At 44.8% G+C, this 21,992-nt stretch overlaps 1 protein-coding gene across 2 annotated transcripts in view; it reads left to right on the top strand.

The window, feature by feature from the left end:
* Positions 1–21,992, top strand: part of LOC141778780 (nectin-2) — an 82,385-nt gene that overhangs the window by 14,743 nt on the left and 45,650 nt on the right. For both annotated transcript variants that reach the window (XM_074653229.1, XM_074653228.1), the window contains exons 2-6: positions 14,501–14,610; positions 15,466–15,715; positions 17,471–17,764; positions 17,899–18,016; positions 18,644–18,792. In XM_074653229.1, coding sequence (XP_074509330.1) covers positions 14,501–14,610; positions 15,466–15,715; positions 17,471–17,764; positions 17,899–18,016; positions 18,644–18,792 — 921 coding nt within the window. The remainder of the gene's footprint in view (positions 1–14,500; positions 14,611–15,465; positions 15,716–17,470; positions 17,765–17,898; positions 18,017–18,643; positions 18,793–21,992) is intronic.

The raw sequence follows: 21,992 nt of genomic DNA, 5'->3' as shown, positions 1-21,992 counted from the left end.
CGGCCACTATCATGAATGAACAATGTGTACTTCTCAGGGTCCCTACCTCTCCTCGGGTGGTGCTTCTCCGCAGGCCGAAGGTGTACACACACGCAGCTATGAATACGACGATATTCACGCTGAGGCAGTCTTGTTAGAGAGATGTCTGAGGTCTCTTTTTCTACATGGTGTGAGTTGGAATAAACACGCGAACAACACGTTAAACATGCAGTGTGACCTCCGTGTCTGCCCCTGTAGTGTTGTATGTTTTTTTTTTACTATTGTGTTGTAGCAGGACAGCTCCAGTGGGGGATGAGCGATAAGAGGGGTCATTCATTCATCTCACACACACACCTCCCTCACAGGCCTTTCATCTTTACTCTCACAGGCTTCTCTTGTTCTGTCAGTCTCGCTGAGGAGAAAGAAGGGGAGAGATGGAGGAAGGATGTCAGGGAAGGGGTGAGAGGGGTGCAGGGAAAGGGGGGAGAAAGAAAAGGACATGTTATTTTAGTTCCCTGCAAAACCATCTACCAACCTGCCTCCACCCTACTGCATCATCTCCATTTGGTGGGGGAGAAAGAGTAACAGGTTGCAGAAGTCCTCTCTGCTTCTGTGCCATTTCCTTTTCATCTTTTTTTCCACTCTCCATCTCTTTAATTGTATCCTTCTCATCACATCCTCTCATCGCCTCGCCTCACCCCCTCCCTTCCTCGCTCTTTTCCCCTTTTTCCTCTTCCTCTGTCCATCCCTCGCTCTCCCTGGGGCTTGCCTCAGTGGGTCGGTTCCAGTCTGTTTGTTCGCTGATGACTCCACTTGGAGCAGATGTGATGCTCAGCAGCTGTTGCCCTGCTCTGCAGCATCCCCCCCCCCCCCCCCCCCCACTTCTATATGTCTCTCTCTGCCTCCCCTTTAATGTCTCTTATGTTCTTATTTATCCACATGTCTTTTTGTTCCCCGCTACGCCATTACTCAACTGTAAATTGGCGAGCTTCATTTTAATATTTTTCTTCTCAGATCTGTTTTTGTCTTCTCTGACCAGCCACAGCAATTCGTTTCACTTGTCCAGCCTCCCCGATGCAGCTGTTAACGTTCAAAGCACATTAGTTTTTTTTTTGTCGTAACAATAAGTCTGGAATCTCTGTGCGTTTGTCTGCCACATGAATGCCAACTGTCACACTGTAATCATGGGAAACAAATGCTGGCCATTGATGGCGGCGCGGCAGAGGGCAGAGGGAGGGTATTGTTCTGCCATAAATCTGGCGAAATGAGAGAAATGTTGATTGTGTTGTTGTTGTTAATCCACCCAGGCCCAAAGTTAGAATTAGAATATCTATGTTTAGCTTGATATTAAGATGTATAGAGACAAAATGGGACTTGAAGAGTGATGATGTTATTTAGGCGTACTCCCATCAGTGCCCTGCACGTCTTCACATAGACTTATTATAGTCTTTATTGGCTCTCTCTGTTCATTTCTTTCTGTCTCTGTGCCGCCGTCTTTGTGAGGATTGGCTGGCTGGTGAACTGAGCATCCTCTGACAGGTGCCCTCTTGTCTGAGATTAGAAGAGAAGAGGGAGAGGATTTAGAGGAGGAGGAGGAGGAGGAGGAGGAGGAAGGGGGGGGTCACGTCACTTTGATGACTTCAGCCTGGAGGAATCTGTTTCTGGACAGGCGTGTGGTTGCGTCTGTGTGGCAGGGTGGCGTGTGTGTGTGCATAAACCCACGTGCGTGCGCGTGTCACACTCACATCTGTAATTGGCTGCTGCAGCCGGTGCCGTCGTGCTCACAGCTCGGCCTCTGATCTTGTGGAAATCTGGGATCAGTGTGGCAGATCCGCCTGTTAATCAGCACTCAGAGAGCACAGGAACGTCAACCTGCGCTTCGCTCCAGAGGCTGGAATATCACCGCGCTTGGGATTTAATCGCTCCAAAAATCCCTTAATGGGAAACGTTAGGTGCAGTCTAATTTGAGGATGTTGAGATAAAACTTGTGTAGGTGTAGGTTGTGACAGCGATGGTGTTTGTGTGTTCTGTGCACATGACCGAAACACCGATAAGAGATATCGAGCGCCACTTTGCCCCACTGCGCTCTCGGATGATAAGATTACAGCAAGGCCAGATCACTGGTGGCTCTCTTTGCACTTTACCCTCTGCGGTCTCTCCTCTGTGTGACCGGCGAGTGTTCATGGTGGCATACGGCTGCACAGAAGCGTCATTGGGAAATTCATAAGGGGGATTCATCGCTCATTCCTGGTTCCCCCTTTGAGGACTGCGCTAATTAGCCGGCGTCTGTGATTAGCCGGCTTGTGTTTGATCTGCTTCACTCCTCTCCCTCTCTGCTGCCTGCCTGGGCCACGATTTGGCTGCAAGGTGCACCCAACACAACTCAGGCAGACCCACAAAGACTAAAAAGAAAAGAAAAACAGACACACAAAGATGCACACAGCGGCAGATTTTTCCCTGCCTTTTGGAGACACTGCAGGTGGCCGACAGAGACACAGTATCATACACAAGCAGACAGCCACACACACACAAACAAACAAACAAACACACATGAGCTGCTCCAAACCCCAAACATGCCGCACTTCAGTAGAAAGAGTACAGCTGTTAATATTCCACCACTGCATGCATACCAAGAACTATGTTTACTTTCACTTTGAGAGTTTCAGCCTGTCAATAAAATTCTCCTGAAAAACAGACATTATGCTGCTGCTTGCAGAGGCAACGCGGGGCGTGGGTGGCTAGCTGAGAAGTGGATTTACTTAACTTAACCCCGAGTGATTACAGCCGAAGATGGGCGAATTATGAATGTAATTAAATTTGTACAAATCCCCCTTTTGCTCCCCTTTTGCGTTAGGTCTCAATGGCAAAGCACAGTAGGGGATATCCATGCTGCTATAATATGACACAAATAGGAGCAATTCTTTGGTGCGTGACAGAGCACTGTCTAATTACACAGAAGCTGTGATATTGAAGCCCGTCTGTCCTTGAAGCTGGCCACTGGAGCATGGCAGGGCCATCTCTTGTCTGTTCATACCCCCATCTATCTATCTACCCCTCACTTCCTCAATCCTCTATCTGTCACTCTGCCTTAAAGGGTGTAGATGGTAAACAAAGGCGGCTCCAGCCCAATGTAATGACGACCTGACAGGAGACGGCTCCAGCAGCTCATGAGTTTTTCTGGTGTGTGTTTGTTGTTGTGCTCCTCCTTATGATCTCTGGAAAGTGGCTTCAATCATAGTCAGATCAATTGTAGCATCATTGTGACTGCCGAGCCATTACTGGCTAAAACCAGGCTTCATACTGTTATTGATGGGAAACTCGGTCCACCGCTGTTCACCTCTCAGACAGGTAAAGGTGTCGAGGATTGCAAGCTGTTTATTCTCGATACTAACGTCTAGAGAAGTTACTGGCTTTAGCTCCTGTATCTTTAAATAGAAAGATTGTTTTTTTGATTGGTTTTTGATTTTAATTAACCTCTTTAATTAACCTCATTGTTTCATGTATTCTATTTATTTATTTTTGATTGACAGACAGCAGAGGTTTCCGTTGAATTACTGTTTTACTTTTCTTCCTCTATACTGGCAACTACAGAAGCTGTGATCTTGTAATTTCTTTGGTCAATACAGCATTGTTGTCTCAGTTTCAGGGTACAGAACAGAACCATTGTTTTTTATGGTCCACTGGAGCATTGTTGTTGTTGTTGTTGTTATAATTTATAGGGCTGGAACCAACCATTGTTTTCATTATTAATAAACTATTAATTATTTATTTCAATAGTAGCCCATAGAGACAAAGGTCCAAAACACAAATATATTTAATCTATAAAAATATCAACCAGGGAAAAGCATCCATATCTTCATATTGGAGGTAAGGCTGGGCAATATATCCACATTGTTTCTCATTGTAAATATTTTGTGAAAGCACAAATGGTCAACCCTACAGTATCGCCACAATATCGATATTGAGGTGTTTGGTCCAAAATATCGTGACATTTGGTTTTCTCCATATCGCCCAGCCCTAATTGGAGGAGCTAGAACGAGTACATGTTTGACATTTGAGCTTGATAAATGACCTAAATGATTAATAGATTATCAAAATTGTCGATTGTTTTCCTGACGATTGGCTATTCGTTTCAGCTCTACTTATCTACAGTCTATAAAGCTAAAGAACTAATTTCCGATGCAACAACCATTACATTACACAGGGTGAGAGCATTACATTTATCAACAAATTAGTCCAGTCAAATGTTTGACAATCCATTAAGGTGGCATGTAAACACAATAATGATTAAATGTTGCCAGCAAACACGGTCTCAGTTGAAAATGAGTCAGCACAGTTATTCGTAGGCACTTTTATCAATCTTTAATGGAGTCTTTTGACCCTCTCCTTTATCTGCATTTCATAGCTTGTTTCTGAAGGACAAACAGTATTTTTCACACCGCTTTGAATTTTATTGGAGTGAAACACGGGCACTTAATTCCTTTGTGACCAGCAGATTGTAAGAAAAATGATGTGCATACTGAATCACTTAAATCGAGCAACTTTCTGCTGCTGTCATCGGTGTGTTGTTATGCTTTATATGAATGTATTTATAAGTCCTTTATCTCCTCTGGCTATTTAATGGTGCATAGTTTTTTTGTTTATTTATTGTTAAGCTTTTAACTGATTTATTTTGTATGAGTATTCTTTGATGCACTTTAAGGATAATTCAAGTTGTTTTGTGTTGTATTTTATTATTTGACCCTGACTGTGGCCATGCAGCCAGCCAGGCACATCTCTTCAGTGTCCTTTTCTTTAATGGTATTTCACAGATTGACTTGAGAGGAAATATCAGGTTATGCGCCACTCCCTCTTTTATCGTGTCTCCTTGAGCTGTGCATCTGTCTGTCTTAGTTCTTCAGTCATCCATCCATCTGCCAGCATCAAAACAATACGCCATGTTCCCAAGGCAAGTTGTCATAGTGACTGTCCTTCAGAGGGCACTCGAAGTTGATGTTAATGTTCAGTACAAAGGGGAAGAGATGGAGCGAGTTCTTCTGTTATTTACTCTCCTGCTCTTATAGAAACTGCAGTCCGAACCTTCCTTTCTATCTCTGTTTCATCCCCTCCCTCCTCGGTATCACCTTTCCCCTCCGCCTTTGTGGGAGAACTGATGGGAGGTGCGTGTCGAAGTGAGAAGTTTCATCTTACCTGCCTCCTATTGAGACTTGAAGACAATAGGCCGTTCACCTCCGCCCTGACTGCTCACTGCGGACCTGCGGGAAGGAAACTCCAACGCATACAATGCAGCTGTTCTAATACACAAAGCGTGGATTCCTTCTGCTTTTAATTGCTTCCGTTATCTATTGTTTCCCGCTCCTATCTTTTTGTTCTGTTTCCCTACATCCTACCTACCTGATGTTTACTAATTGTTTTCCATCTTCCCACCTCAGTGTAGCTCATTATGTAAAAAAAAGATGTAATTTAAAAGCTGTTATATTTTCAAAATGCGGGTGGGCTAATCAGCTCTCCATATCTCTGACATCTGAGCATTACACTGCAGTGTCCTGGAAATATGAGTCATAATAAATCACAACTTTTGCTCTTATGTTAGCAATACTTTTGCAAGAGTATACTTTTTTTTTTTTTTAAAGTGGTGGGTGTTATATTTTGAAACATAACTCGCCTGTCCTCTCAAATCTTTCCCTGCAGACTTGTTTTCCGCGCTCCCACACAGACTCACCGTCAGTAATTCAATCCAGCTGGTTGTTGTGACGGACACAGTCATCAGTTTATCATAATATTGGTACGCACCTCCTTGTTTGTTTGCTTGCGGTGCCTGACCTTCTGTCTTCCATATGGCCGGCATTGATTTGGTAACACGCTGTGTGATCCTCCTGACAGATTGACTGCGCTAATAGCTCAGGCTCCCCTCATATCGCCGTACTGCATTTTAATCCTTTAATGTGCGGTATAAATTGGATTGGTCTCTCACCCCCTCAACTATGAATGAGCTGCGTGCTGACAGCGTTGTTGACCAATGAGCTCGTCAGTAGCGGGCTGAGTGACGGCCCTGGGAAGAGCAGCTGAGAAATGACACCCAAGGTGAAGTAAAGGTGAACGTTGGCGACGGAGAACCTGGAAACACAGCTGTGTTTGGGTGCGGAGACGGGGTTGTCATGGAATTCCTTTCACTTTATCAGGCGGCTCGGGCTTCTTTAATTCGGGGAAAGGATCACACCCAGCCTGAAATATCCTCTCTGACACCTCGGTAGACTCTCACATCTAAGTGTTGTTAGGGAGGCGAAAATAGGACGCATAATCACATTATGTTAACAACTGACATACCGAGGGACGGATGTATACACATCCACACACACATACAGGAAATGATGGATGAAAAGATAGGACACGCGTACACAGCCTGCCTTCAACATGTGTAGAAGTACCTGGCACTTTTCTCCAGCTGTGCACTTCTGGACTTAGCCATGAATTAAAGGATCAGGCTATTTACAAAGTGAGATGCTGCCAGACTCTGGATACACACACACACACACACACACACACACACACACACACACACACTTCGAAAGTCATTCAGAGAGTGACGTCTGAAGGATTCTTTTGGCGAGCTTTCTGCTAGACCTGATAGAGAGGCGGAAGGCCTCAGCATGCATAATGGGAAATAGATCAAGATGTTTCTCACACACTGACCCTAGACCTGTCTGCAAATTGTTTTCCCAAAGCCTCAGATTTACATTTTATGCCTGCACACGAACTGCAGATCTGTCTCTATACGGTCACCCGGCAGTAAAACCCCAAAATCACATGCAGGGCTAAAATAACATGCCTGGTACAATTACCATGAAGAGTGATGGCACACAGGGCTCGAAGTCGGACAGGAAAGGAACTAGCAGAGAAAGAAAAAGTAGTCAACGAAGAGCAGAATGAGCCAGAGGGATGAAAAGGATTTATTCCAAAATGAAAAGACAGGACAGGGCTACGGCACCGAGAGGGGCGGGAAAAAAAAGAAAGAGGTGAGCGATGCCGAGAGAAGGCGAAGTGCGGTGGAGGTAGAATGATGTGCAGGGGCCCGAACAGACAAAGCAGAGCCAGGAGCCGCAGGGGAGCTGGGTGTCTGTCAGCCATCCAGCCAGTAAGTTATTCAGTCACTTATTCAGTGGATAGCAGTAGCGAGGCAGTATAGAAGCAGCAGTTATTTGTTTGGCTCAGGAGAGCTGTGTCCTTTCTGTCCACAGTAAACTGCCTGTTACAAGCGAGACTTTACTGACCCTAAACGGGCCCAGCGCCAGATGAAAACATGCAATGCCATAAAAGTATGCTCGCCTCTTATGGCCTTGGTCATTTTCTTTTTTGTGTACTTCGCTTTATACACCTCTACTTTACACTGTAGCAGCATTCCTTCAGGTCCCACAGTCATTCTTCTATTGCAGTCTTATCTCTTTGACCGTCTCTCTCCTTCGTTCGCTCTCTTTCCTCTCTCTCCTGGGTCAGGTACAGTGTAGATGTTGGTGTTTATCAATAATGAAGCAATGAGAAGAGGAGGAGGGGAGCACGCTGCTCTCGTTCTTACCCGGGGATGAATTATTCACCCACTGGAGAAGAGTGCCTCTCCACCCTGTGTGTGTTTCGATGACTGCCTGTCTAAATGTGGTTATACTTTACCTAGCAGTTGTACGTGTGGAAATGTGTTTTGTCTCGCCACGACCACACACACTCACCGTTTTGACTACTTTGCAAGTTTTTATGCATGGTTTTCCCTTAGCTCGGCAGATGCTAAATGATTAAGCGTGTTGTGTATGTTGTCGGTTGTCAGGTTCATCGGTTGCGAGGTGCGATACTCTGCAGTAAAACAAAAAGGAACCACCATGTATAGTTCATGGATCATTTCTTGTTTTTTTTCCAATTTCATTCAAACAGACAGGATTCCTATTTCAGACCTGTTTGACCGCCAGAGCTTGCTCGACCTGAAATATTCTGTTTGTGGTAGCTGAGAATGGGAGATAGAGGTTGAGAGAGCGCGAGGGGTCCACAGAGAAATGCATGACGGGCTATTGTGTATGTAGTGTAATTTCATGTCAGGGCCCCTGCAGTTAAATGGCAGGGAGATCCCTTTGGGAATTCCTCTACTTTGCCAGTCTCCTCTCAAACTCATGCATACTGTATAGACATATACTGTACGTCTAAAGACGATGCTAACGTTGTGGTCCAGCTTTGGAGGCAGCCGGTTTTGGCATTTGAAGCTGAAGTGTTCACAATTTCAAGAGTCTTTTTTAAGGATTTTTAAACTCCCCTGCTGGGTCTTTTTTCATTAAGACGATGCACTTAATTGAATTGGCAAATGCTTATTTTTGCAAATGATATTCGCTCGAGTCCTAGGGCATGTTTGTTATAAACAGGCAGCTAAATAGGAATATGCATCAGTATACAGATGCATGTGTGTGCATACACACACACACACCCCAGTCTCCAAACACCTCCCTGTGCAGATTTCTCCTCCAGCTGTTCATTTCTCCTTGGCACTTTGAAGCCTGTTCATATCTCTGGGTGTCCCTCCCTCCAAACCTCTATTTCTCCTTCGCTCCCCTTCTGTTACATTTCATGCATTTCTGCCTCCCTTCCTCATTTCGTCCTGTGTCTCTGAGTCCCCTTTTCTCTCCACACTCTGTGCTCAGAGTCAGTTATCAAATATTTCATCATGTCACTGTGAACAAAGTGAAATGTAGCGCTCCCTTCTTCTTCTTCTTCTTCTTCTTGCACCTTTTTTTTTTTTTTTTACTCCTCTGCTCCTGTTGCATCACAGTCAGGGTTTTTTTTTTTACCTGCTGTCTCCTGCATGCAACCTCGCTGTAACACCAAACCCTTTTAACAAGTGTGTTTCTTTTTACATTTCCAAGCTGATTGAACATCTATTGTGATTTTTGAGTACACATCTTACATGATGGCCTTGGTCTTTTGAAGTATCTTTCTTTATCAAACCAAGGTGCTTTTGACTCGATTGCTCCCGCTAGTAAATCTTGCGACATGAATGGATTATAACCGGATGTCATCGGAGAAGTCCATAATGAGCAGTGGCTACTTCTAAATGCAGCTTTCTCATGTGATATCGATTGGCCCCTCACAGAGAGCCCGGTGGAAAGGTCAATGAGAAGCCGAGACACATCTCAAGTCTTCATTTCCTAGTTTTATTCTGGGCTTGTCAAACTGCCTCGCCTGTCAAAGCTAAGCTGCATTCCTGCTCCGCTCCCTGCATACCAAAGCATCCACATCTAAATGTGTGTGTGCGCCTGCGCGGCGTATGCACGTTCATTGTAGGTTTGTGTGGCTGTGTGTATGTCCACATTTGCGTGCGTGTGAAGGTCAGAGAAACCGGCGCTGCAACAGTGTCGGGTAGCAGCAGCAGCCGACAGCAGGTTCAGGTTGGTGCTGTTCCAGACTCCAGCTGATAACGGCTATTAGTACATACCAGCAGCAGTTTGGACACGACACGCAGCCACAGCAGTGTCACTGGTTTGGAGTGGTGGACACAATGATGGCAACATCACACAGAAATCACAGTTATACAGCAGCTACACAGGCAGCATATCCAATAACAGATGTCACAACTTTTAACTGTCTAAGATACAAAAGAAAACAGTCAGCATCCAAATTAAAGGTGCATCAGTCATGAACACTGCAATATTACAGTATCTAGAGTGACAAAGGGAACCGTATTGAAGATTTAAGATTAATGACAGGTTAGTTAAACATTTGGACGTTCACATTTTTTAATATGCCGGCTCTGTATACCAGCACAATGGATTTGAAATGTTATTATGAAAGTAAATTCCTGACTGAGGTTTTAATACAAGAGCGTTAATACCCATATTAGTTGAATGACACAGGAATTGTTGCCCTGTCATTGTCCTGCTGCACTGTTCAGAAATCTACACAGGAGGTGAACAGAATGGAAGTAAACACTCCCAAAAACACTTTAAAGCTGAAAGTCAGCACTTTAATCTCGGTTATTGCTTCATTTCGAGTCCATTTGCAGGAGCGCAGAGCCAAAACAACAGGAAAATGTGTCACCGTCCCAATACTTACAAGCTGCACCGTACAGAACTACAACCCCAGTAATAATCGTGGAATTGAATCGCCTTCTCTGACTGTGCCAATGTCTCCAAAAAACCCCACCTAAAATTGCACATTGGGAGCCTCACAAAGCTGGTATTTGGCAGAGCTTTCATTTAGAAACCACTTGCATCCGAGGCCAGCGTGCAAACACGCACACACTGTCGCACTGAGAATAAAACCGAGAGCATTGAACAATGGAGAAAGTAACATGATCTGATGGATCATCCTTTTACCATTTTTCAACACTCAGATGGTTTGGGTGGAAGTTCAAGGACGCCTTTAACTCAGTGTCTTCTGGTTATTGTTAAACGTGGACACTCAACATGCATTTATTATGAGTGAGGAGAAAAGATGATGAGCCCTTCATGTGCACAACTGAATCGTTTCAGGGATGACATAAATAAGTGGTATAAAACGCAAGATTTAAACCTCACTGTACCTTTTTATGATAGGTATTTATTTATATATGCATCAAGCTCAGAGATAATTAATGCCTGCCCTGTGCATCGACCCAAGGAGAACTGGAGCTGTAAATGCAAGTGGTGTACTCGTGATTAACTGGTTTACATTATTTTGTTTCATAGACAAGCAGTCATTAAGCCGCCAACACTGCATAGGGGATTATATACTGCACAGACATTCTTTGTCAGACCAAAATGGGGCTTGCAGTATCATCACATCACAAGACACGCCACCCTCGGGTCCTAAACTCAGCATGTTGTCAAGTCATCAAGTTTGAAAGGTCATTCTAATTCCTCCGTGAGAGAAAGATTATGTTTGAGGAAAGAAAGTCAGAAAGAGAGAGAGCAGGCAGAGTGATTCCATCAGGACCGGATAGTGACGCTCCAGACTGCCTGTATCAAAGCTATTATTCTTCAGGAGTAGAGAGGGTGGGCACAACAATAACAACAAGATAATAATGGAAATGGAGAAATTCACACAGACCTGGAAGAATAATGAAAGCCCAGGATGCTTATTGAGACAGCGATGCACTAGAAAGGCCAAAGGAAAACACACCCACATTTTCTCTGTCTGTCTCAGACACACGCACACACACACACACACACACACAAACACATACACATACACACACAATGTGCTGTGAAGCAATCTTGAAGAACACGGAGAATGGGGAAGCTTCATTCTAGCCCACCTGACAGTGCATAGCCACTAGCTTGATGAAATGGCAAAGAGTCAGTGAGCTCTGAAGGCCATTAGATATTTTAGGTGATGGCCTGCTCTCCCTGTCCCCCTGACGTCGTGCTTTTCTCCACTATAGCGGGGGATCAGGCAGAGGACACGAACGCCGTTAGGCGTCGGGGTTAGCCAGCCAGGCAGCGAGGCAGGCGGACACGGGCTGATAAGCGTATGTTCGTTTTATAAGCCACGGCTGGCTCAAATGGGCTGCAGAGAAAATTAGGATTTTGAGTATTTCTTTTTTCTCCCTCGCTTCCTCTGGCTCATTCAGTCCGTGTCGCTGTTTTTTCTCTTTTTCTCTCTTTCTCTATTCACAGCCACAGTGTTTCTCACAAGGTCAGGTGTGGAGTCTATCCTGCCTCTCACCGCTCTACACCTCCCGCCTCCTCCTCTCCCCTCGTCTGCCTCTCCTCGCTCTGTTTCTCTCCACCTGTACCAACCCCCCCACCTCTCCATTTTTAGTTTCTCTCTCTGTCTCTCTCACTCCTCTTATTTCTCTCTTCTAAATGTCTCTCTTTTGTCCCTCAGCTCTCTCCTATTAACCTTGTTTATAGCTCACACCGTCTCCCCTTCGAGATCCTCCTCCTCCTCTTCTCTCACCACCTTTCTCTTTGCACTCCCTCTTCCATTCTCTATTCCTGGCACCGCGTTCTCTTCACACACTTTCATCCCCACTTTCCTTACACCCTCCCTCCCCTCCGCTCTCATCCTCCATCACGTTGGCATTCCCAGGCTGTCTCTGGTCTCCTCCTTTCATCCTTCCATCCTACTTCCTCTCCTTCCGGATTCATTTTCCTCTTCCTAGACGAATGGTGGGAAATATGGAAATGTCAGCGTGACCAGGCAGGGGATCAGAGAGGACTGTGTTAATATGGCAAGGCTGTCGCAGTGCCATCAGCATACTGTGCGTGCACATCATGTGGGTGTTAAAGACATAATGATAGGTGACAGTACTTAGGACGGTGACATCTGACTACTTGAGGATGCTGAAGAGGGCAGTTTGCGTGTGCACGCATTTGTTTGTTCATCGTTCTTTGTATGTCACCTGCAGGCAGCAGAGCTACTGTAAAGTAGAGCAGCGGTGACACAGGGCTTCTGTTCTCCCTCTCCTCCCCTCCAACCCTCTCGTTCTCTCCCTCCGTCGCTCTTCCTCTCCTCTCCTCTCCTCTCAGTCTTACCCTTGAACCGCCTTTTATTCTCTAATTCCTTCAGTTCCCGTCTCCCTCCGCCTCCCGTCTCTCTCTCTCTCTCTCTCTCTCTCTCTCTCTCTCTCTCTTCTATTTAATATGACCAATACTCTCTAAATATTTATACTGACAATTACTATTTCAAACGCCTCCAAAAGACTGTTGTGTTGATGCACACGCATTCATGCACACGCTGACTTTTTCCTTCTGTGAATGCTGATCTAATGACATAGAGTCTCTGAGACTTCAGGGCTGGGATTCGGGGACTATCAGGGAGGATGAAGACGTGCAAGTCCTTGTATGTCTTGTGTGTAATATTCATTTCCCTGGGGCTGTATAGAGTCTCATAAGGCCGGCCTGTCTCTCATCTAAGCTCTGGCAGGAGCTGACCTGCGTTGGCTCTCCTCTTATTGCCTCAGAATGACAGACAACAGGCCCGGCTCGGCTCTGCCCTCACATTATGTGTGTGGACCTCAACAGCTGTGCATGTGTGGATTTGTACAAGTGAAACCTGAGGCGGAGTATCTTCTCTTCAATCCACATTGTGTAATGACCCCTGACACTGGCTCATACACTCCAATCAAGACTAGTAATCAAGGGTTTCAATAACCCTTCATCTCCTCTGCTACATCCTTTGGTAACCAGAGAACAGCTCCTATTCCCAAAGCTAATCTGTAGTTAGTCAGACTAGTTCAGGTAGATTGACAGCAGGGTTGCTGCTTCATCTTCAGTAAATGCTCTAGACATTTTATATGTGCACATGCTTTTGTGTGTGCGCACAGATATGCTCGTGTATGTGTCCAAGAGAGAAAAAAAGCGAGTTGTTCCTCTTTTCAGGCTCTCTGTTGCTCCCACGGGCTGCTCAGTGGTTGTCCAGAGGTTTCTCTGTGGGCTACAAGGGGGTTGTTTTGTGGTTGTAAATTGGGCTGGTCCTGGGAGAGCTGGTGTTATTCTAGGAAAGGCTTGTTTTCCTCCACTTTTCCCACTCAGTCTTTCGCTCCCTCTTCTCGTCCTCTGTATTGATATCTCAGATCTCCCTAGAGTCGAGAAGGTGTGGTGTTTATTGCTCGTCAAAAGCGAGAGAAAGACGGCGCTGGCCTTTCCTCTTATCTACTAGCCTATGGGTTTCATGTGTGTGGGTGTTTCTGTATGTGTGCGCTCCATCAGCCCAACAGATCATATTAGTTTCAACACAACAGCTTTGGCTCAGCACAAACCAGTGGAACTAGTTCCGCAAGTAATTGTTTGTCTTCGGGGGAAATCGTTTCCTTGGTGCTGTTATATATGTGTAGCTTGCCGCTAAACGCATTGTAAGAACACACACACGCATTGGCACACACGTAGCCCTGGCTGCAGACATTTGAAGTTGTGTATCCGCAGGTAATCCACTCTTACTTAAAACAGGTGCCATCTTGCTGACATACACTAATGCGCGCTTACTCATACAAGTAATTACATTTTCACAGAGACCTGGATTACATACACACACACACACACACTCACATACACACATACACACACCCATAGACGTGGACAGATTGTCGTTTTTAAAGCTCCCTCGCTCTTTCTGTGTCTCACACACCCACTGACACAACACACTAAGAAAAGCATATTTATTTTGACTCTTTGCTGTAACACAGGAATGTGTCGGCACAGCAAATGGCAGGCTACAGAAAAGCATAAACCATCCAGATGATTTATGACCTACGTGCAAAAGAGAACTGGCTTTCCTCTTCTTCTTTTTTTCCTCCAGCACACATCCCCATTTTAATTTTTTTTTTCGGCCACTCCGTCCACACACACACACGCACAGCCACGGAGAGATACCAGACTCTTGGCCTACTTGCCTGGGTTCACTAATGCTGTCCTCTGTTGTACCAGACAATTCCACACTGTCCTCATTTATCATCAGGAGGCTTTGTACCAACATGATTCCCCTGCTCCCTCTCCTCGTCTCCTCTCCTAGTTTGGGAAGTAAGGAAACAACAGACTTTTAATGTTTCTCTCTTTTTTTCTCTTTCCAGGAGCGTCAGGTCAGCGGGTGAAGGTGGAGCCAGAGGTGTTGTCGTATCCCGGCCAGACTGTCAACCTGCGCTGTGCCTTCACTGATGCCACTGGGATTCAGCTCACAATGGTCAGATACACACTGTCCTGATGCAATTTTTTTTTTTTTTTTTTTTTCAGTTAGGATTTGAATACTTCTTTACACAACCAGCTCTAAACTGGATTTGTGGTACGAAATTCTAATAAAAATGTCTGTTTCATCCCGAAATTGCAGCTCATTGTGCTGACTTGACACAGTACAATTTGCTGAAATTGCTCGGGACTGCAATTTGCTTTCACATTTGAAGCGAACACATTAGCCATTAGGCGAATGCACAATGTAATATTTGACTAAGCGTATGCCTATTTTCCTCTAAAGTAAAGCATTTGTCAATTATGCATCAACCTGATTCTGCAGGTGTGTGAAATGTAGTCCCACAGATGGATAAGAGCAATTCATTGTAATCAAAATAAACATAAAGTGATAATAGGTCCATGTGCCTTGTTTACCTAGTCCATTGAACCTTAATCTAGCAAATCATAGCCCTCAGAAATAATCCTTAGGCTGGTAATAGGTTTTTTATCACATTTAGGCTTAATGTTTTATTACTCCAAACAAACAATAGTAAGCTTCATTTTGCTTCAGGGGATTGAATATGGTAATGGAAACACTTCTTAGTCGCATCTCAATGAAGTGGGAAGTACACAACTCTGTTTGGTTCTGCTAAGAGCAGCTGAGAGAGAGCGAGTGCTGCTCCTGAAAGAGTCCCATCCATATTCATACCTGCTCCACTTATTTGATTGCGATGCTGTGTGTACGCTGCCCCGTGGAGTTTACAGAAAAATGGATGATTTCTTAAGATGCTCTCTGGTGACGCTTATCAATGCCATGATAAGAGTCACTGTACGCATCATAACCACTGACCCCGTGCCTCCTCCACCACAGGTCACGTGGATCTACGAGCCGAAAGAAGGAGAAAGGATCAACATCGCCGTGTTCCACCCCAGCTTCGATCCTAACTTCCCCGACTCGCCCGTGAAGGGACGAGTCAGCTTCACGCCCAGCCCCCCGAACCTGGTCAGTCCCTCCATCCAGATAAGCGAGGTTAGGATGACCGACGAGGGGAAGTACATCTGCGAGTACGCTACCTACCCCAGTGGCAACGAGCAAGGCATCACTTACCTGGTCATGCTGGGTAGGTCACTAATCCATAATCCATGTAATGTGTACAGATTATAAAACACCATGAAGTCCAAAATCGACTGTATCTGTATTCTGGTCCTTAATGTGAAGATAACAAAGATTTAACTAGGCAACAGAACTATATCATCAATAAAATCACTCTACGTCAAACATCCAAATTTACAAATTACATTACAAATTATAGCCAAAATGTATAAAAACTATACACTTTTTTTAAGTTTCCCATTAACCACAGTTTTCTTTTCTTTTGAAAACTGTGATAGCTACTTTACTTTTTAATGTGCCAGGATAACTGATGCCAATTTCTGGCACCACAGAACTTAAAACAACAAGTACCCAAGTTGGTGTTAAACGTCAGCTTTACCAGCTGTAGCTTAGGGATGTCACGATACCAGAAATGTAGCAGTTGATACCAATAACGATGAAATTCCACAATTCTCGAAAAATGGGTATAAATATTATGCACCACCGTTGCTCTGTCTGTCAAGGCTAATTGGTGTTTACCGATGTTCTCTTGGGTTCAAAACAAATCACATAACAGGTTTCTGCCTCCAGATGACTTGAAACATCTTTATATGCTCCCTTTAAAATGTCTGTTATTACATTAAGAAACACTTCTTACACTTTTCAAGCCCAAATTGTCAGGTACAAAGGAATCAAAGCCACCCTGACTAACTTGTTCTGAAAGATCTGTAGTTTTTCCAGACTTTCACACTATGAATGAATTGATTAGTCAAAGCAGTTTATAATAAGAGAATTGGTACTAGTCTTAAATTACCTTTATCAATTAATTAGCTTTTCTCACCAAAATCCTACAGTAGTCCTTTGTAGTCCGCGGTCTCTCAAGTAGAGTTTCTAGAAACTTGTTGAATCAAGCTGCATTGAAGCTGTTACAGTATATGTTGGTTTTCCACCGATCACCCATCTGTCTATAGCGAGTGTATGCATATTGACTTTGCTTACTATATATATATATATATATATATATATATATATATATATAAATATATATATAAATGCAAAGTACTCTCCGCCTACCTCTCTCTAGCTCTCTCCCTCCCCCAAAGGTAGCATGCAGGTTAAAAGCATGTCCAGCAAGGCTTGATTGCTATTATAAGTGGTATTGTCAGATCAATTGTGTTCTTGTTAATGCAATGGAACCATTGGTCTAACCTTGGCCCGGCACCAGTGCCTCTGCGTCGCTCTCTTCTCTCTCCAACGCATCATGCCTCCCTTCCTCCCCTAAGGCACTATATTGATCTGGCTGCTTGTCATGCCTGCTGTCAGCTCCTGTCCTGCCGGCTCTCCTCTGATCCCACACCCGTATCATAAGAGAGGGATGAAGTGGGAGGTAGAGGAGCGGAGGCGGGGGATGACCGAGATCATGATTTAGAATTTGTGTATGGAAATGCACTGGACCAGTCAGAGGAATTGTTTATCAATGGCGGGTGATGGGGATAGAGAGGAAATAGTTTAAATGGAGAGAGAGTGAAAGAAGATTTAGGGTTTGTGTGTGTTTGCATTGCAGCTCGTAAGTGTTTATCAATGTAGGCTCTGGAGAGAAAAGGATGTTTGAGGTTTTGGATTTGCTTTTGCCAGGCTGGTGACTCAAATTGTTTATCAATAATGGTGCACATTATCTTTTCCCCCGGCTGTCTTATTTCCATTTTATCTATTTCTACATCCTTTAATCTTCTCTCTGCCACTCTGTGTCTCTTCCTCTCTCCACCCTCCGTCCATCCATCAGCTAAGCCGCAGAACTCTGCCACCATCGTCACAGTGGTAGCGGGCGCTAAGCCGGTCGTCGTGGCACGCTGCGAGTCTCTGGACGGCCGCCCCGCCGCCCAGATGTCCTGGGTGACCGCAGTCAATGGCAATGCAACAACAGCGTCTAACTCAGGCGTCAACAACACCGTGACCGTGAGAAGCGAGTACCGCATGGTCCCCACACCGGCAGACAACGGGAAAGACCTCAGCTGCGTGGTGGCGCACAGGACCCAGGTCAAAGCAGAGAGCTTCCCGTTGAAGCTGGCAGTTCAATGTAAGACACCACAAACACAGCCCAGAACTTCCATGAATTCCTTTGCTGTTCACACTTTAACATGAAACTTTGGAGAGATTAATTGAGCTATTTTTTTTCTCCTCCCTTCTGCCATTCATCTGTCCTTCCCCCAGTCGCCCCTCAGGTGACAATAGTGGGTTATGACAATAATTGGTATGTGGGTCGTACAAATGTGGAGCTCACCTGCCAGGCTACCGGAAACCCCACTCCAACGACCATCCAGTGGAAGACGTAAGTATCCGCACATCCATCATCTCTTTTGTCCTGTCTTCTTTTTTCTCCGTCTCTCTTTCCCAGCATCTCTCATATCTCTTTTTCTCTCATTCCTCCTCACCCTTCATTCCCGGGTCCACAGAGCTGTAATCAGCGCTTTTTATTATTGCCACTACAGCCCTGTGCTCTGATTATGGAGATAGCCGTATAATTTCTCATAATGGACTCTGCGACTCCAGATTTAACCCTTGCATAATGAGAAGCACAATACGACTCCCTCTCTCCCTTTTTTTTCTGTATTATCAGCTTAACTGACAAAATTTGAGAAAAACAGAAAGTCTGATACTTTAAAAAATGGAAGAGATGAGATTTTGGGCTCGGATCCAGCAGTTTTGATTTTCCTCCTGTCCCCATCGTATTTTCCTCCACTGTGTGATAATGGATTGGAAGGGGGAAACTGATTGGTTTTGCTCTGCCGATCAAGATTAGTGGAATTTGATGACATAGCACAATACAGCACATTTCTGTAAATGTACGTCTGTTTCAATGCTCTCATTGTAACCCAAAGTCAAATAATCCTATTCTCAGTTTTTTTTCCGTCCCTTTCTTCTTTCTCATGGCGATATGCTCTATATGTCCCTCCAGAATGTCAGGAGAGAAGCCGGACACGGTGCAGATCAAAGACAACGTGCTGAAGGTGCTGAAGGTGGACGACGCCGTCAACACCACTTTCGTTTGTGAGGTCAAGAACCGCATCGGGACCGGCAGGGACCAGGTCACAGTCATGGTTAGAGGTGAGTTTCAAGGACACAAACAAGCAGACACCCTTAACACATGAACACAAAAAAGTATAAATACACAGCATGTGTATACACGGTAAGGGTGGGAATCGGACCACATGATACGATATTATCACGATACTTAAGTCACGATACCATTTTATTGCGTTTTTAAACATTTTGCGATATGCTGAGTATTGCGATAAGATATATTGCAAATTATTACCTTTTTTCATCTGCTAATTATGCAGTTTGTCAACATCTGTTTTATCTAATAAGATACAGTTGTCACTCTGTTCATCTCGGAGATTTCATTCACATATCTTGAGGTCAGAGGTCAAGGGACCTCTTTGAAAATGGCCATGCCAGTTTTTCCTCCTCCGAGCATTATTTTGCGTTCTTCCTGACAAGCGAACATGATCGGTTGGCATCATTCGGTTCCTTAGGTTGTTTAGTTTCATATGATACCAATATATCTTCACTCTAGCTTTAAAACTGGGCCCTCTGGAAAAATATTAAAAAAATGCGACGGCCCACTGGCTGATTTTTTAAAATATAATATTGATACTTGACGTCCGTGTATCGATACAATAGTGCCACGCAAAATATCGCAATACTATGCTGTATCGATTTTTCCCCCCCACCCCTAATAAACGGTTCTCAAGATGTAGGTCATATAACATTTAGGAATATACATTATCCTGCTTGGAGTACAACCTGTGTGTTTGTCGCAAGAAACAAGTAATAAAGTGTTCTTTTTGTGCACTTCTCTGTGATTTGTTGAATTAAAATTACTCCTGTCATCACAAATCCACGCATTTGCTGCTCTAAGTAGGTTAAAGTGTAATTTGCACAAATGTTCTAACACACGAATGGACACAGTAAACGCTTCAGTATGAAGCAGTGAATATTTCAGAAGTGAAATGGAAAAACACATTTGTGGCTCACTTGGGTCCCGTTCATCATCTAAACCTTCCCCTGGCTTGTGTATGAAAACATTTATATCATCTGAACTGATGAACTGGAACCAAGTGCACTTTCATCACACCTGCTACACATTTCCTGGTGCGCTATGCTCTCATGTTTTCCCCTGGGACACACACCTTCTGCCTCACACGTCACATGAACATACACACATATTCTCTGTGCTGAGGACTGTCTTGGGTGTGTAGTGTAGGGCTAGAGGGTCCAGCTGCTCTGTCCATGTGTGTGTGACTGTTTTATAGAGTGACTACGTGCATGCATTTGCTTTTGGGTTCTCCCTTTTCAACTTTTACCACCTCTTTTGTCCTATTAAGATGCATGTCACTTTTCTACATCTCTTTGCATGCCCTCAATAAAACTGAATTATCAAAGTTTCTATGCCTCGGCAGTATCCAAGGTCTGTTTATCGGCTTTGTACATCACATAGCATTTACAAAGCGGTTTTTCACAAGGTTCACATTGTGAGTGGTACACATAGACGAGATGATATTTTTTCGCTATTGAGGAATGAGAGAGGGAGCAGTTCGCTCCCTGAAGTCATGATCACAAAAGCAACTTGAGTAGCTTCTCAGCAGTACCCTTGGCCATCGCTAATGACAGGAGAGACTAAAGCAAAGCAAATGAGCAGTGTTCATTAGAGTCAGTGAATTGATTATAAGGCTGCAATCGCTGAAAGTGATGAATTTCGCTCACAGTGACACGGTTGACTTTGAAATGAGGTGGATTTCAATGTTGCCTTGGGTTTAGCCAAGACTAGACTTGCGCTGATACACCGTCTGTCTATGTGTGTGTGTTTGCTGGTTCATATTTGTGATATGTTGTGTGTGTATTCAGGTGTATGGATCTGTGTATGCTGTGTAGCTTGTTGTACCACCTCCGGTCTCTGAGTTAAACCAACCAGAACGGTGTGATGAAAAACAGTCCATCCCTGTTCCTCAATAGGGTTAGCTGCACCCCTCCGCAGGGTTCACTCCTGCATTTCACCTCATACAAAATACATCCCCCTCCACTCTTCTGCCTGCACTTAACCGGAAGTTATTTTCTGCTGATGTCGGGGTAAACCTTGCCCGTAATGGGGAAAAAGTGTGTTTCTCTGGTGGCTTCAGTTTAAGAGCAACCCAACTACTTCATGCCCCCATTTCCTTCCCTTTTTTTCTTTCTCAGTCTCTACCTATTTCTTTTTTTTCTGTCTTTCTCTCGCACCCCCCCATCTTTCTTCAAGTCCCTCGGCTCCTTATGGTGCCACAGCATGCATCACCACTCCTCTGGGGCCATTCTGTACCGCTGCACAGTAGCATAACTGGCTTCTGTAGCACAAAGGATGTCACCATCTCCTGCTGTGTATTACAAGCAACAAGCAAGGGAGATACAACGATGGAGGGAGCGGAGGGAGGAAGATGGAGGCTGCTGCTTTTAGACTTAAAAAGCCAGAGAACGTGCACCAGGATAAATCAGTACCAGCATGCAATCCTCACACTGAGAGAGTGAGGGGCATCAGGGATAGAGGGAGAGAGAGCAGATGCTGACGGCATTTAAAACTCCCATGGGAATCTTGTGCCACTGCATCCTATCTCCACCGCTATTGGCCTCCACTATCTCTCAGCATAGCGTGTGTGTCTGTCTGTCTCCAAGCCTCTCAGAGCGGATCAGTCACCCTTTGCTGCTTCAGCTCCTGGCTGCTTCTCTGCTCATTCCACCATCCGCTCCCTTCTCGCTCTGTCTTTTATCCTACATTTCCACTCTCATTCTTCTTTCTTTTTTTTCTCATCCTCTCCTTCTTTTTCTTTCTGGTTCCTCTGGTCTCTTCCAGTGTTGAACTTCCCACAGTTTCCTTGCCCTATCATCTCCCTCCTCCATCTCCTCTTGCTCACTCGCTGCCGACCACCTCCTGCCTCCTTCCCACTCCCATCTTACTCACTGGCAGAGGTGGGAAGAGGCGGAGGATAAGATGTGAGCTAAATTCGCCGGCAGTTAAGAGGTGACTGAGGCAACCAGCACGTGTCAGAGCGAAGAAGGGTTTGTAGAAGGCAGAGAGATGGCGAGAAGTGTTCAGAAAGATTGAGATTGTACGGGTTGGAGTGAAGTGAAAGAGTGGATGACGGTCTAAACCGAGCGAGAGAAAGATGCGGAATGACTCCAGATGGGATGGCGATGCAGACCTGTGGAGGCTAATGCGAATGCGTGTAGACAAACAGGGCTAAGAGGGGCCGACAGGCGTGAAATGGCCAGCA

The sequence above is a fragment of the Sebastes fasciatus genome, chromosome 12, assembly GCF_043250625.1.
Source record: "Sebastes fasciatus isolate fSebFas1 chromosome 12, fSebFas1.pri, whole genome shotgun sequence".
Taxonomy (NCBI): Eukaryota; Metazoa; Chordata; class Actinopteri; order Perciformes; family Sebastidae; genus Sebastes; species Sebastes fasciatus.
This window is presented reverse-complemented; position numbering and strand designations above follow the sequence as displayed.